This window comes from Xiphias gladius, chromosome 20 (assembly GCF_016859285.1).
Source record: "Xiphias gladius isolate SHS-SW01 ecotype Sanya breed wild chromosome 20, ASM1685928v1, whole genome shotgun sequence".
Taxonomy (NCBI): domain Eukaryota; kingdom Metazoa; phylum Chordata; class Actinopteri; order Istiophoriformes; family Xiphiidae; genus Xiphias; species Xiphias gladius.
The window spans coordinates 6,481,785-6,497,480 of NC_053419.1; the positions used below are offsets into that span (position 1 = coordinate 6,481,785).

Genomic DNA, 15,696 nt, shown 5'->3' on the forward strand with positions numbered 1-15,696 from the left:
TTTGTGCAATCATGCGCATGTGTTGTGTTTTTAATTGGCAAGTTAGCTAGTTTGTGTCACGAGGAAGCTAACTAGCCTCTCATGCAAAAGAATCTTTCTCTGCTGCTTTCTGGTGTGACAAGGCCCAATGAGTCATTTGGAAAATTAATAGAATTACCTCCAAAAAAAGCAAAACTAAAAATATCAGTTTACTTTGTGTTTTGTCAGACTTTATAACACAACCTTAAACAGCCAACATTTCATTTGATCACACAGGTGCTCAGATTGACGACAACGTTCCTCGCCGGAACACCCAGCGCATCGTGGCACCTCCAGGCGGCAGGGCCAATATCACCAGCCTGGGTTAGAGCTCAAACTTCGACCGCTGAGGAGGAAACGAAGATCTGAGGGAGGACGGCCAACAGGAGCTGAAGGGGTCGAGAAGCCACATCACGACACCGGGAGTCTCCCCCTTCGCAGCACCTGACCGGGCCATCCGTCAGCCTCGATCTTTTACTTTCTCCTTTGCCGCTTTTTCACGTACCCACTCTCCTGTTCCCCAAAACCTGATCCTAGAGGACACAGCTAGAAACAAAAAACAAAAAAAAAGTCTGCCTCATGATGAAAAAAGAGAAAAAATGAAAACACTCCTTATTTGAGCACTTTTGATAGCATTATTTCGTTTTTCGTTTTTTATACCATACTTTCTCTCTGCCATGTATCCTTTTGATTTTTGTTGTACTGTTGTTTTAATAGAGGGGTCAAGTGAGACTAAACTAAATTAATACGGTTAAGAAAAGAGGATAATTTTCATGAAGGATTTCCATTGTATTTCTATTCTTTCTTTTCATTTTGGGAGTAGTATAAATGGAGCAGGGTTACAAAGCCAGAATTGTTATTTTCTAATTTTGGTCTTAAATAGGCCAAACAGTAGGTTCCTTGAAATTGAATAGTCTTACAGTTTATTCAGCTGACAAAAATCTAATACTTCCCTTAAACCATTTGACTATCTGGGATTTGTGTTATGTTGCATTTCAATCGCTTCGCTTTCCAGTGCATCACCCTCGTTCAAACACTGCTACGATCAATACCTAATTGATTATTTGCCATTAGGATGGCCTTAAGATTTGAAAAAACTGAGCACCACAGCAATCTTTTGTTAGAGTTATAGACTCTCTCTGCTCTGGCTCTCATCTCGTCTTTTCCCACCTGTGGCTTAGCAAAGGTACAGAAGTAAAAAAAAAAAAAACATATTCCATGTTTGGCAGCTGCCTCAGAGCTTGTGAGTTGGTGGGAAAAAGTCTTACAGAGGGATCTTTGGCAGGTAGTAAACAGAGCTTTATGCCTCATCTCTGAGCATTAAGCCATTGTTAATGGCAGGATTGAAGGAAAGCTTTAGGGAGGAAAGAGAAAGTTGTATTCACTGTCACGTCAAACTCAACCTTTCCTTGCCTTATTGCTTCTTAACGCCGTCCTTTTAGAGAACTTTTAGAAGGGCAGGGAAGGTGCCATTCACTACGCAGCTACATATTTTAACAGTTTGTTTGCATTCCTGTGAATCCTAAAGGTCCAAATTTTTCAATTGACAGCTGTTGAAGCATCTGATAACCGTCCATCACCAACCAGTGCATTTACATACAGAATGTTTCTCCTCCTCCAAATGTGACTGTTTTATACTCATCAAAATCCCTCTTTCCTTTCTACTCTTTATGTGCCTGAACCCACAGAAGTTGTACTGATAGTTTGATTTTTTTCTTGTTTTGTTATTCTTATTGAGGTAAGTGAAGGGTGTAAGATAAAAAAGATGTAAAATAGCCAGGATTAACCGATTCAAAGGTGCCAGATTTTGCGCTTTCATAGGGCCTATTCTGCCGGTAGAGCCCCTGTAAAGACGAAAAATGCTCGATATCTTGAAATGTTCTAATGTTTTAGAGTTTTTAACTTGTTGTCAAACTGCTCTCTAGTGTCATTCTGTATCTAGGTGCCTAAGGGCTGAGCACTATTGATTTACGCTTGAAAGTAGACATGAGCTAATGTACTTCTGACTAGTGTGCAGTGTTGATGTGTGAGGGATGGGACACACACAGCAGTCTCCTGTACAGCACTCTTTACTGTTGTAGACTTGATGTCGCTACGGGCTGTGCTGAGCGCTCATATGTTCTTGTTCCTTTTTTTTTCTTTTTTTTTTGCATGATCTGGCTTTCATTAAGCCGAGCAACTGATTTCCTGTGCTCCCTCTTATGTCAACGAGGTCTTGGCCACCAGTCACCATTTTTCTGCAGCCTTTTTCTTCCCCATGACTCAACACGGAGCAACAAGCGCAGCCTGACATGGACGCAACCAGGGGCCAGTTACATAAATATAGATTAAGAGTAGTCTAAGCTCTAGACTGGGCTGAAATGCCTCAGTTAGATTTACCTGATTAGGACATTAATACCAACATATATCAAGTGACCAAAGTTAGCCAGCTGTTCCGTTTACGACCTACGTGTTGCTAGAGCAACACATCTGAGCAGATTCCTGTTAGTAACTGAGAGATAGCTTTAGCCTTAGCCAGCCACCGGACACATCAAACAGCGTCACAAGTCTTTGTTGTTTAAAATTCCAAAACAAAATGGCTTGGATGAAAACTGATGTGCATCTAAGTGGAAGTGTTTTGATCCGTATTTTTCTTTTTTTCATCTGCCAGTTATCTTATTTAACCACAACCATAGCCAGTAATTTAAAAAAAACAAAAAGCTAATCGAATCTCTCATTTATAATTTTTCCTCCTTTACCTTGCATTTATAGGTCAGTGACTTGACCTAAAATTGTTTGTGCCCGTGTGTAAATGGTGTGGAAAGCTAATAAAAGGTTGGCCTTTAAACATTAGATTTTTAAGACCTTAAAGACTCAGAGTTTAACACATCAGGAGAGTCAGAGGACCTCAAAGTCCTCGGGAGCTACGGCCTTGCCCACAACACATTTTGCACTTGGCTACATGCTGTAAATCAGTCTTAGCTTTCAGTGTCAAAGCAAGTCGGACTTAAAATGACATTCAAGTCTGTCTTTATGCAGCTGGTCCCTGACTCACACTCATACATACATATGTACGATCTTGCACTATCTCTGAGTTTGTGCTGTCAACCCCGGCTATCCAAGCTTCCTCCCCTCTGATCCAACTGGAAGCCTATAGAAGGCAACGTCTGTCAGCATTACGAATGGTATATGTATTTAAAGAATCCAAAGGGGGGGATGTAACAAATGCTTGTCTCCGAAGCATTCAACGATGTGGCAAGATAGGGATGGGAAAAGGAAACTCGATCTCCACAGCAACTTAGACATCAAACAACAAGGTTTCTGTAAGTCAGGAGTCGGGAATTTTACCCTGTCTGGCTAGACTTACTCACTACGACTGCACTATTACTTTAGGCGGGAGTGTAGATGGTTGAGGTGGGCTGAAGTCCTCAAACACTAATTTGGCAGCAAGCATTGCTCAAGTGAGAGTAAAAGCACGCTCCTTGTATTTTTGTATTTTCCTGGTCACTCCTTCTTTTCAGTTTGTTTTCATCTCCCTTTCACTCTCCCTTTTCTTTCTCTCCCTCCCTCCCTGGCTCTTTACTTGTTTCTGGCTGTTGCCGTGGTGACAGACCCCTCCACTCACTCGGGGTTCTGCTTTTTGTTTGTCATGGCAACATTTGTCAGATTGGAGGTTGCCATTAGCAACCCGTCCTGACTGTGTGCTATTAGTACAGCTTTGCGCACACACACGCACACACACACACACACACACAAACACACACACACTCACATTTTTCTAATTAGTCTGTGACAGTGCTTCACCATTTCTACATAATCCAGCGCTGAGTTGCGTGGAATCCAAAATCCTCTACTGCTTAGAAAGAATCTATTAGAGTTGAAAGCACTCTGCAGACTATGGTAGTCACACACACACACACACACACACACACACACACACACACTCACTCACACATTCACACCCGCACTAAACGGAAAACAGCCGTGGATTGACTTGGATTTCAAAAACCAGCTGTCAGTGCTGTTGTCCCATGCCTCAGTTCACACACACGTATAGACACAAACTGAAACACACACTTATACTCCTATACTGCTCTGTCAGCTTGGATGCTTTTTCTATGCCATATTATGCTAATGATATACGAGTGATATGTATGTACACTACGTGCTGCAGACTGAGAGGAGCTTCTTTCCATTCTGAGGTCGTTGATGCTGTTGAACACCTTCTTGCCCCCTGAACCCATTCGTCCCCCTCTGTAAGCATTTCCCCTTTGTGAAAGTGAAACTGTGTGATGGTATTCGTCTTGGTGGCTGTGGGGTTTCTGGGATGCTTGCTCACTATGGAAAAAGTGTCAAATCCCATGGATGGTGATGTAAAAAAAAAACAAAAAAAAAAAAACAAGGACTTCAAAGAATTAAAAAAAATAAGAAAAAAAGGAAACTCTCTGCCTCTTTTCTTTCTGACTTTTTATGTTTTATGTTAGAAGCTTTCTGTAAATCATGAGATACAGAGACAGAGACAAAACATAGAAAAAGATAAGGAAAAAAGTCTACACAAGCAAGACAACACTACCTCAGTCCCAGTTAGCTGATACCCGCTTTGGACCACTTAGTTTTTGTAGGTATGCAGTTTAGTTTGGAGGTGTTTTAGTACACATACAAATTAGTCTTTCAACCCAAGCTGAACTTGGTATAACTGGGTCATTATTGTCACTGACCACATCAGCAGCTTTCTCCATTGGAGATCCACTTACTGTGATGGCGTATGTCACTTGTTGGCTGAAAGTTTACTGAAAGACTGTGAGGGCCACGGAAACAATCACGATGCAATAACTCTGTAGCCGATAGGCGGTTTATTCTTGGCTTTTAATCTAACAGTCGGTGCTTACATAGGCTTAAGGGTTTAGTATGCTTCAAGTGAACTTGGCCGACGTGTCTTCCGACCACATCTAGAGGCGAAAAGTGTTAATACCTGTTCTGAACGGCCGCCTTCAAAGGCAGGACAAAAAGCCTGCCATTAAGGTGCTTTCACACAGCAAGCATATGCCAGCTAGAACAGGGAGGGCAGAGGGTGCTCTGGTGAACGCACTAGGCTCTTTGCCGCTGCATTTAGAGTTTATGACAGTAGACCTTTTTCAACTCGCCGCCGAGGCTTGTCATGTGACCGTGGCAACCACAGAAGCTACACATTAGGGAAACAGGAGCAGATTTCACTGCATCTGAGCTCCTCGAATGATTCAACCCTTCCACAGCAGAGTACAAACATGAATGAAAAACTGGGACCAACATTAGCTCCAAAGTACTGTATGATAATCCAGTCTGGGACAGTAAATAATGTTTATAATACCAGTTAGCAAAACGTGCTGTCTCAATCGTGCCAACCATTTCCTCTGTTTAAGATTCAACCCACTCCAGCTGTGTGATGAGATTATACTAGGTTCCAGGTAGGCATCACACTGGCCACCTAATCTCTCTCCAGAAACTCGTACAGTCTTGTCACGGTGAATTGTACAAATGGCAGTAACACTGCGCACTTTTGGAAAAGTCTCTCTGGAGGCATTCTTGAAGTTGTGCTCAGCGGTACACACAAAGAGCGACAAAATAGCTGTGTGAAGAATGAAGAAAGAGCTTAAGAGAAAAGTCAGAACCTTCAGACCTTATGCACTGAAATGAAATGAAATAATTTGGCAGCAGCAACAGACAAGTGCATGGTCAGGGACTTTGTGTCTGGTACACAGAGTGACAAGGTCCTGCCTTGAACCCAAACTAACCAGCTGAGACCTTTCTGTTTGCTGTTTGCATGTTTCAGTGTTTGATTGCGTTCCCCTCCATAGTTTAAGACATGCAATTCAGTTGAAAGGCAGAGTTGCGCGTAGATGTGAATGTGTTTGCCTTTCCGTCTGCTAGGCTCATGTGGAAATCTCCAGGTTGTACCCTGCCCCCTGTACCCCTGCCTGAGATAGTCTCTCGCCCCATGAACCCTGGGTAGGATAACCAAGTTATAGAATGATAGATGGATAATACCTGGTTGATCCTTGAAGGAAAGACATTGAACCAATACAGTTTCTATGTCTACGTTAAAATGTGGGGTGGTAACTTCACATGAGAGTCTCTGCAACTGCATACTGCAGGCAGTAAATCACCACCATGAAGCTGCATTCAAACATTTTGACACTAGATGGCAGTGCTGTCATCCTTTTCATTCACCACTCCTGGCTTTCAGTGTCACTGTTTTGTTTCAGATGTACAACAGAGTGAAACGCTATGAATATTTTTCCCAGAGTGACTGTCTGAAAGTGTACACCACTGTCCTTGTTTTTACACAACATCATGTCTCGCCAGATTGTCGCTCTGCCTCAGAGTGGGACCCTTATCAACCACACTTTGCAATAAAGTCAGATGATCAATATCCCTGACCATATCGAAAACCACCTAGAGCATGTGTATATTTACACTATGTGTGTTTCTGTATAAATGTGTTTGTGTTTGCATGCACCGTGTGTGTGTGTGTGTGTGTGTGTGTGTGTGTGTGTGTGTGTGTGTGTGTGTGTGTGTGTGTGTGTGTGTGTGTGTTCATTGATTCAGCTCGGTTCACTGTTATGACGCCTCGGCAGTACCTGAATGATAGTTTGAGATATGACCTCAGGACACACACTATCCATCACTCAACACCACATCTATCTAACTAAAAAGGTGTGTGCACATACACACATCCCCACACAATGTGTCATTTGTCTGTCTAGTTGGGAACGCCAATATTTGTACCAATGTTTGTACACTCATATTTATATACGGATTGAAAAGATAAGGAAAACTTAATTTGGGGAATCAGAAAGAGACAAAGGGAAGCTCCCATCTCGTAAAAAGTGAAACTTTTAATTATAGCTTCTGTGGTGCATATAAAACACAGAGCACATAGAGATGAACAAAAGGATGAGCTTCAGAGAGGCTGTACCACAACATGCAGAGGGGTGGATTAACGCGACTTGAACTCAGACTACTGACTGGTTATCACCTCTCAAGCATGTGCAGAATGCATGTGCATCATGGCAGTCAGTTGGCCATCAGGTGCAGTCTTTGTGGTGGTTTCAAGTGCAATTTTATTTTCAGCTGGTGAATGAAAACAGGATTTCAGTAGCTTAGATGGTCTGTGGCACATCTTATTACAAATCCTTCATGTAGCTGCCAAAATAAGAAAACACATTCATTGGGTAAAGGGATATTCACCTTTGATTGGTACAAAATGTAAAAATGTGAGAAAAGCTGACAAATATATACACAGGATGAATGAATTGTTTGAGATTTGAGTGAAAAGCTTAATGTGTTATCTCATTCAGGGTAGATTTCTTCCTCCGGTTTAATCCTATCTTGCATTTTAAGAGGAAATATTTCTCTTCCATGAAATGATTAAACATACTGTCCCGATATGATGATATTTATTCTCATGTGCGTGCTATTCCCACAGGTAGATTTCCATAAAGAGGGTCCGCAGTATCTTGTGATGAATTGAAATCTGAACGTGTGTGTTACAGAGGCCACTTCCCCATAGTGGTCCTTGTTGGGTGCAGTCACGCCAGACAGAGCCCTCTGGTGGCAGCTTCATGTCATGTCGGGGAGATGTGTGACTGGATAGACTGGTTGCAAATCAAAGCTTTTTTCCACACTCAATGTTTCTTACGTCTGACTATCATGTGAATGAACTTTTTTTTAAAACCCACACATTTGGCAGGGAGGCGGGACGCAGGCCACGCCGTCAGACTGGACAGGTCTCTCACCGAACTGACACATATTGTCAATCATTTACACTGACGTTTACCACTATGGACAATTTAAAGTCTCCATTTCACCGGAGCTACATGTCTGGGGACTGTAGGAGAGAAGTGGAGCACCCAGAGGAAACCCACACAGACTCGGGGAAAACTCGACACAGAAAGGCCCCAGCCGGCCAGCTCAGGTTTGAACTCCGATGTAAAAAAGATATAACTGAGGACACTTGTAACCGATTGATGTCCTCCAAGGCCCCGACCAACCACATATCTCATGACATTTATGTAAGTATGCAACTGTAGTAATTTATGGGGAAAGGTAAGTGCTAATGTATATGGGAACTAAGGAGTTAAGTCACTTAAGTTCAGTTCACTGGGTTAAGGTCATGGACAGATTGTGCTCATGGTTAAAGAGACATTTCACCAAAAATCTATGGTGTGAGCACAAAAGGTGGTTGTAACAAGTAGCAGGCTCCTTTGCATAGCTGCCGTGGGCTTAGATTCAGGGTCATTACAATGGATTCTAACACTGACAAGTCTTTACTGTGGAATAAAAGTATCAGTGGTGGCAGAGGTACTCCGATCCTTTACCAGGTTAAAAGTACCAATACGACAATGTAAAAATACTCCATTACGAGTAAAAGTCCTGCATTCAAAATCCAGCTTAAGTAAACGTACATAAGTATTATCAGCACAATGTGCTTAAAGTATCTAAAGTAAAAGTATCGAGTCTGATGAAAAATCTCCCCTGTAAGTGTAAGTTTACAATTATACAGTATGTTAGATTCCTAATACTAATGCATCAATGCATAACATTTTAATGTTGTAGGATGTTGAGCAAGTTTTATCTAATTACTGCTCCAAAGGGTAACGATATAATTCCGAGGGATTGTGAGATGATTAATGGGGTAGCAGAGAAGAAAAAAAAAATAGGTTTGGACTTTTCTCTAATCTTTGTTTTTGTTGTGAAATATTGGGAAGTTGAACTCAAACAGCCTTTTCAATGAAACCACCTGAAAAGTTTGGAGGGGGAACGTGTCTCTGTTGGAACTGCTAACAACTCATAAACATCTAAAACGTGTTGTCTTTGTACGGGGTCACAAGCCAAACAGGTTGGAAACCACTGGTTTAATCTTTAACTATTTTATTTTATGAGCTTATCATATGCACTTTTTGCACTTTATTGGGCTTTAGATTTAATTTTAAATAGACAAAACTGCCGCTTTACCCGCCAATCTACACTCAATAACCCATTATGACAAAATGAAAACATGTTTTTCGAAAAATCAAAAACTGAAATCTCTCATTGGCAAAAGTATTCCGACCATTTGCTGTGTCACTTCAAACTGCGGTCAGACGCAGCCTGTTTGCTTTAATTATCCTTGAGATGCATCTGGAACCTGATTGGAGTCCACCTGTGTGAAACTGAATTAATTGGACACAGTTTAGAAAGGCACACAACTGTGTATAAAAAGGTCCCACAGTTCTCACTGCATGTCAGGACAAAACCGAGCCATGAAGTCCCAGGAACTCTCTGTGGACCTCCATGATGAAATTGTGGCTAAAATAACATTTCTAAAAACATGTTTTCACTTTGTCTTCATGGGTTATTGAGTGTAGATTGCAAAAAAAAAGAAAGAGAAAATTGCCGTCTCATCCATTTGCAATTAAATCTACAACACAATAAAGAGTGAAAAAGTGAAGGGGTCTGAATACTTTCTGAAGCTCAGGTGTTTTAAATCCCCAAACACCTGATAATAGGTGTACCTAAGAAAAGTTTCTGTAATTAAATCAAACCTCCCACACGGACCTTTATATTTAACCTTGTTTTGTGAACGCTCAACGTTGTTTTCTTCTGATTTTCTGAGAAATGAAAAGATACACATGATGTGCCAATTATTTCCCCACATTGTCATCAAGGTTGACATGAATTTTATACAAAAAAACTGATAATGAGCTGTTATCTCAGTGTTTACTTAGAAGAGACACTTAAGCTGCCCCAATTGTTAGCACAATATAAGATGAAATGGGACCACTGACCTAACAAGTGCACTTACCTTTGGAAAAGAGTACCGACCTTTTCAGTTTCAGTCTGGTTTTCAGAATTTAGTCCAAACATGGCTTGTACCTGTTTTCTGCCTAAAGTCAAACTGTGGCCGTAATACAGACCACTGCGTTACCCCACAGGCTTTTATGATGGGACCATCACTTTGCTTCTGAAGAAACTCAAGACCTTTAAGTCCATCACTTCTGCTCAGTTACTGTGAAATCATTTCACTTAAAATCTGACAGCTTCAAAATGTGAGGCAAAATAAAAAAGATTTTATGTGAATAGCTGAAATGTAAAAGGTGTTCTGATGAAGTCAAGAGTAACTTGACAAAACCAGGAAAGAGAACTCCGTACACCAGATGGCAGCTGGCTGCTATTAAAACAAATGTTCAGTGACACGGGTTCAAAATGCATTTTACGCAGCATTGGCTGCTTTTCACATGTGGAGGCTCTAAGTCTTTTCTGATTGATTTTTATTCATGGCTGCCAAAATTCAAATCAGTTATTTCAGGTCCACGCATACGCTCTCTCAAAGAGCTTTAATAATTCCAAATGCCAGCTCTCAAACGGTGTTAGGAAGAGGTAAATTATTTGCAGTCTGCAGTAAGATCAATTTTTCATCGCAACACTGAAATATATTGATCTTGAAACTTGTTTGTGTTCCTGTTCAGTAGCTGTTTGCATCCTGGCACTGAGCCCGCAGATGCAACGTTTGCTTCACTTTCAGTGGAACAGGTTATTCTGGCTTATTAAACCTCTGCTGCGGGAGCCGTGTCAGGAATAAAGTGAGGTCACCAAACTCAATGTACCTATAAGAATGATAAAGATGCTTGTATATGGTCTGTGCACAGTCCTGAAATGAAGTCTAATCAGATAAGGTGTTAGGGTTCTCGATTAGCCAGTCCAAATTATTCCTAGCCCCATGATAGATCATGTAAATTATGGGCATGACTTCCAGTTTATTTACTATTTGGTAGATAAATGATGTGGGAACAGCCTATCGCTTCTTAAGCAGGTTAATGTGATCATGCTTCTGCCTTTACTACTGAGGGATGAGGCGACCACCTAAAAAAAAAGTGGCTTCCAAAAACGTACAATAGCATATTTAGCTGCTGAATTGATTCCGTTGCTACGATACAGACAGTGCGACGATGAGCAATCTGTAAAGCTCTGAAGCTTAGCTAACAGGGCTACATTTCAGGTGAATTTTTGTTTAAGGAGTTTGGACACAACCGTGTTTGTCTTAAAGCACTGAAATGTTTGGATAAATAATGGGAGTACTGACATACAGAAACATGAATATTCATTTCAATGTACTTTTAAAGCTGCCTGACAGACAGACCAAAACAAGCCGATGGTAACACGGCCTTGGCTTTTTATCACCAACAACAATAACTCACATAGTAGCAAACAATTGAAAAATTCAGCAGACGTGAAGTAACATTAGCGGCCGTTTGGAGTCATGTGTCTGTCAACCTGATGAATGTAAGTCCAATATTCACTCTGTTTTTGTCACCACCAGCTCCTGAATAAAATATCTGGCACTTTGGCTGATAAATGCTCCACTTTCTTCACCAGCTAGTCACTAGCTTTGTTTTTCTGCTGTTTGGGGTTGGGCAGGTAGCCATTGGCTTTATCCTAAACGTTTGGCTGAAAACAGCTGCCTGCCGCAGCACTGAGACCGACCCTTACAGTAAATGTGCTGTTAAACTAAAAGAACGAGCTAAAAAAGGGCCAATGAACTGCAGAGTCGGTGGTTATTCTTTGTGGGTTTGTTATTGCGAGTCTCCTTTGACGTTACATCCAGTCATTTGATTTATTAAATTCTGATTAATGCTGCTTTAAATACTATTAGCTTTTTGTACCCAACCATTAAAATGTCCCATGACTTTCAGATGGAAGGAAAGTACGTCACTTAATTTACATGAGTTTTGCTCATTCATTTTTGTCACATTACAATTTTCTGTGTAGGTATACGGCCCAACCCATCCAAGTTAGTAATTTAAAACATGCTCTATAAGAAGAACATTTAGAGAAACATTTGGGACTTGATAATTCAGGAACCATGGAACAAAACAGCTTTGTCCAATTTACTTTCAGAATTTTTCACCTCTTGTGTTACAACGTAGCATCTTAACGTTCAGTGAAACAGAAAATCATTTAAATGAACAACACAGTGGAGAAAATTTGCAACTTAAAATGGCCAGGAGTTGCATTTACAAGCAGGCTACTCATTTAAACATATTTGCTCAAACAGTAGTGCAGACACCTGTGTTATGAGAGAATTTTGCATATGAGAGAGTTAGTTAAGTTCTTAAGCCGTGGGTGGAATAGGTTCCGTTACAAAGCTGTGGGAGCTTTTCTACATACTTTAACAAGCTATCAATGCCGTTAAACTTAAACTCAACCACTTGGAAGAGCTGTAAAGAGAGAAGACTCTCAGAGGAAGTTTCAGGTAAGTCACAAACCTTATCTTCCTCATTGCTAATAATGAGGCCTCTTAGGCTTCCTGATACAGTTGCAGCTCTTGTCATCTGTTTGTTTGCTGTTCAACATCGTTATTAATCATTATCGCCATTTGTAATGAAACCTCACTTTGCCAAGTCAACTTATTAGGTTAAACAGCTCAAGCTTGTCTTTCCAGTAATGGGAGCCTGGATCCATTTATCACAATAATGTCTGCCTTAATATGACAGCTACTGCAACACTGTCTGAACCCTGTGCTGCTTTTTGAAAGTGATAGCTGCATGTTTAATAGGAATTCTGATGCATTTATTTCCATGAATAATCTCTGAACTGATGGAAGCAGACACAACACGGCCTGTATGCTCCTTCACAAACACGTTACACCACGCGCCGCACACAAACAAATAAAGGTGTACACACACACACTAATACAATTTCATTTAAGCTTAGATGCACACACGCACGCACACACACACACACAGAGTAAACAAGCAGTGGTTTGATGATTTTGCCTCTACTAGTGTCCCTCCAGTGCTGATACTGTGTCATGAATCATTAGTTTTCAAGATTTGTTTTCCCCTTCTCTTCAAAAACCATCAGAAGGCAGCAGCTGCTGTGTAAAGCTGTGAATTTAAGCAGGATAATGCAAGAATGGATTGTGTATATTGGTTTGACATTCAAACTTGACAAAAAGTCATCGGAGATGAAAATAAATGTTCTATGTTTACATATGAAACAGACATTATGTAGATTTGAAGGAGTGTATGAAATATTGACAAAAGTCCAGGCGTGCAATGTCATAGTAATTACTAATATATATATATATATATATATATATTTGTATTCAGTCCTGCCTCTCTCTCTAATGAAATGTCAGCATATCTCCCTCTGCTACTTGTTGTCTAATAAAGCGTAACATCGAGTCCTTGACTACATAATCTCTGCATGTTTAGTAGTTATCTGAGACAGTTTACTTGCTCCGTCAATGTAAACTTCGGGAGCTTAAAGAGTTTACAAGAGTCTAAACAGCGACATTGTCCTCCTGAGTAAATGCCAAACAGCAACGCAGAATGATGGAAACTCTTCCTATTGTGCCCTAACCTTAGGTGCCTTCAAAATGAGAAATCATTTGTCCTCTAGAAATTCTTCAACATCCTGCATTTCACAGATAAGCATTCTCAGGTATTCGTCACTGTTACGATGTCTGTAGGGTAAAAATGCCTTTAATCCAAAGCCAGCAAAGAAAAACAACTCTGTTAGTAACAGGGGAAAGCAAAGGATTAAGAGCTAAGAAGAAACGTGTGACAACTTTTTAGAAAAGATAAGACACCGAAACATGTTTTTTATGGCTATTAATCAATGTTCATGACATGTTTTTTAAAGAATCACTCGCATTATCTTGACACTGGATGAATAATGTATTCTGATGAATTTTGTGTGATACGTTGGGCTTTGTTTTGCTAATTAATGACAACAGCTCTTTTCAATAAAGACAGAGAGTGGGTTGTCACGCCATATAATGCAATCCAATCCAATAAGCCTGTAATGAACTCTACCCTTTGAAAAGCTTTCAGCTTTTGTTGCGACTGGTCAGAGATGTTCATTCATTGAATTTCCTGGCCAATATTGATGAGGGTCTACTTCTTCCTCTTTGCTGAAAGCAAATTGTCTGTGGGAGTACGGTATGTTATGATAATATTTCAGCCTTTTTAAAGGTTGCAGTAATGCCAATTTTTTTTTAATAGCTTCTATTGCAGCAGTTTAGTTTATTCAAAATTAATATTCCTTTCATAATGTCACCCTTTACATTCGGGCCACCTCCTGTAGCTAAAAAAGGTGGCCATACTGGGATTTTGTGAACTGAATACCAACAACCCCACAGTAATGTCCTCTGATCGTAAGGCAACAAATGGAAATTCATGTCCAGCCTTGGACGCTAAAATAAGTACGATTTAAAACTCCTAATATCAGCATTCCATTGGGATCTGCACCTGATACAGGTTTTCCTCCACTTCTGGAGACAATACGTCAATAATTTAACCAGTGATGTTGGAAATGACACTTTCATGACTTTAGATGCCTCCAATTGAATGCAGTTAACTTTCTAAAATTAGTTTTAAAAAAACTGCATACTCCCACACACTTTTCTTTTCTGCCAGTTATGTTTCATATTGCATTTCAGTGGAGTAAGAGCCAGAAAATAGTTCACCTTGACTATTTATTCAATCGAAAATCTGTTTCCAACTGAGAATCGATTCTGAATCGAGTTGTGAGATTCTCAGAGTCACCCCTCTTTTAGCTCATTGTTTTGGTTTTATGGCACTGATAAATTGACTATCTGCCCAGCACCAAATGGCTGCCAGAAAAATTAAATGACTAGCTCGTGAAGAAATTGGAAAATCTGATATTCCCCTCAGGAGTTGGTAGAGGTCCAACCATATCTAAAAGGCGATTGAATGCTGGACTTCTATTCATCAAGTGTGTCTGTCAGCTTAATTTGGAGTTAGTCTGCCCTCTAGTTGCCAAGAGTCAACAAATGCACTTTTAAAGACAACATACAGGTGCAAGTTACAGAAGAACCAAGACATCAGATAGTTGCTGATTGAATTCTTCATGCATCAGTTTCAAACAACCAGAAAATGGTGTAATTTTCCGGTGTTTGCATAGGAAAAACACCGCTCTGAAGGACTCTACTGGCAGGAAACCAGTGGTCACAAATAGTCCATCACCAAGACAAAGAGAAAAACATCTCCTTTTCTTTTTCTCACAACACAGGCAATGGTGTCAAACATTAAAAGCTGATTCAACACAGCTTTGGTACAGTCACAACAAAAACAAAAAATGCATTTAAAACATTTAACCCTTCAGAGGACTAGAATGAAGCACTTTTACTAAACTGTACGAAATTGTACTGTGTTGTATGGTTTGACTTACATTTCTCTGTGACATATTTTAGTTTTTAGTCCCTTTTAAACAGAGGTCACACATGCTATACACACTCCTACACCAGCTTCCTCGTTCTCAGTCAGTGAATGCTAATTATTCTGGAATTTACACGTGGGTATTTGTGCAACTGCAGAAATGTCACTAATGTTAAAAGAAATCATGTCTCTGGGGTTCTTTTACAATGTCATTTTCTATAATACGTTATCTCTTTTATTTCTTGACAAACACAGGTGGCCACTGAATAGGTCTTCTTGAACATTTTGACATTAAGTCCCCTGTTTGTGAGCAGCTCAGTAGTGGCTGTTGGATGTAAACAAAATATTATTCAGTTACTTTCCCAAATCATATTTTAGTTGATACTGCAGGCATTTAAATGGGCATGAAGCCTTGAGGCAACATGGTAACATTCTGCTTGCTTTGTAGAATAGTCACTTTCAGTTGGCCCTGCACTCTGATGCCTCTGAGGAATAT

General features: G+C 40.3%; 2 protein-coding genes across 4 annotated transcripts in view; both read left to right on the forward strand.

Annotated features, from left to right (window-relative positions):
• Nucleotides 1-4,382, forward strand: part of dpysl2b (dihydropyrimidinase like 2b) — a 30,899-nt gene extending 26,517 nt beyond the window's left edge. For both annotated transcript variants that reach the window (XM_040156913.1, XM_040156912.1), the window contains exon 14: nucleotides 256-4,382. In XM_040156913.1, the coding sequence (XP_040012847.1) occupies nucleotides 256-347 (92 nt within the window). In that variant the 3' untranslated portion in view covers nucleotides 348-4,382. The remainder of the gene's footprint in view (nucleotides 1-255) is intronic.
• A 3,389-nt stretch (nucleotides 4,383-7,771) lies between these two features.
• The window catches only part of LOC120806135 (transmembrane protein 230-like), a 41,939-nt gene continuing 34,014 nt past the window's right edge, over nucleotides 7,772-15,696 (forward strand). For both annotated transcript variants that reach the window (XM_040156915.1, XM_040156916.1), the window contains exon 1: nucleotides 7,772-8,048. In XM_040156915.1, coding sequence (XP_040012849.1) covers nucleotides 8,038-8,048 — 11 coding nt within the window. In that variant the 5' untranslated portion in view covers nucleotides 7,772-8,037. The remainder of the gene's footprint in view (nucleotides 8,049-15,696) is intronic.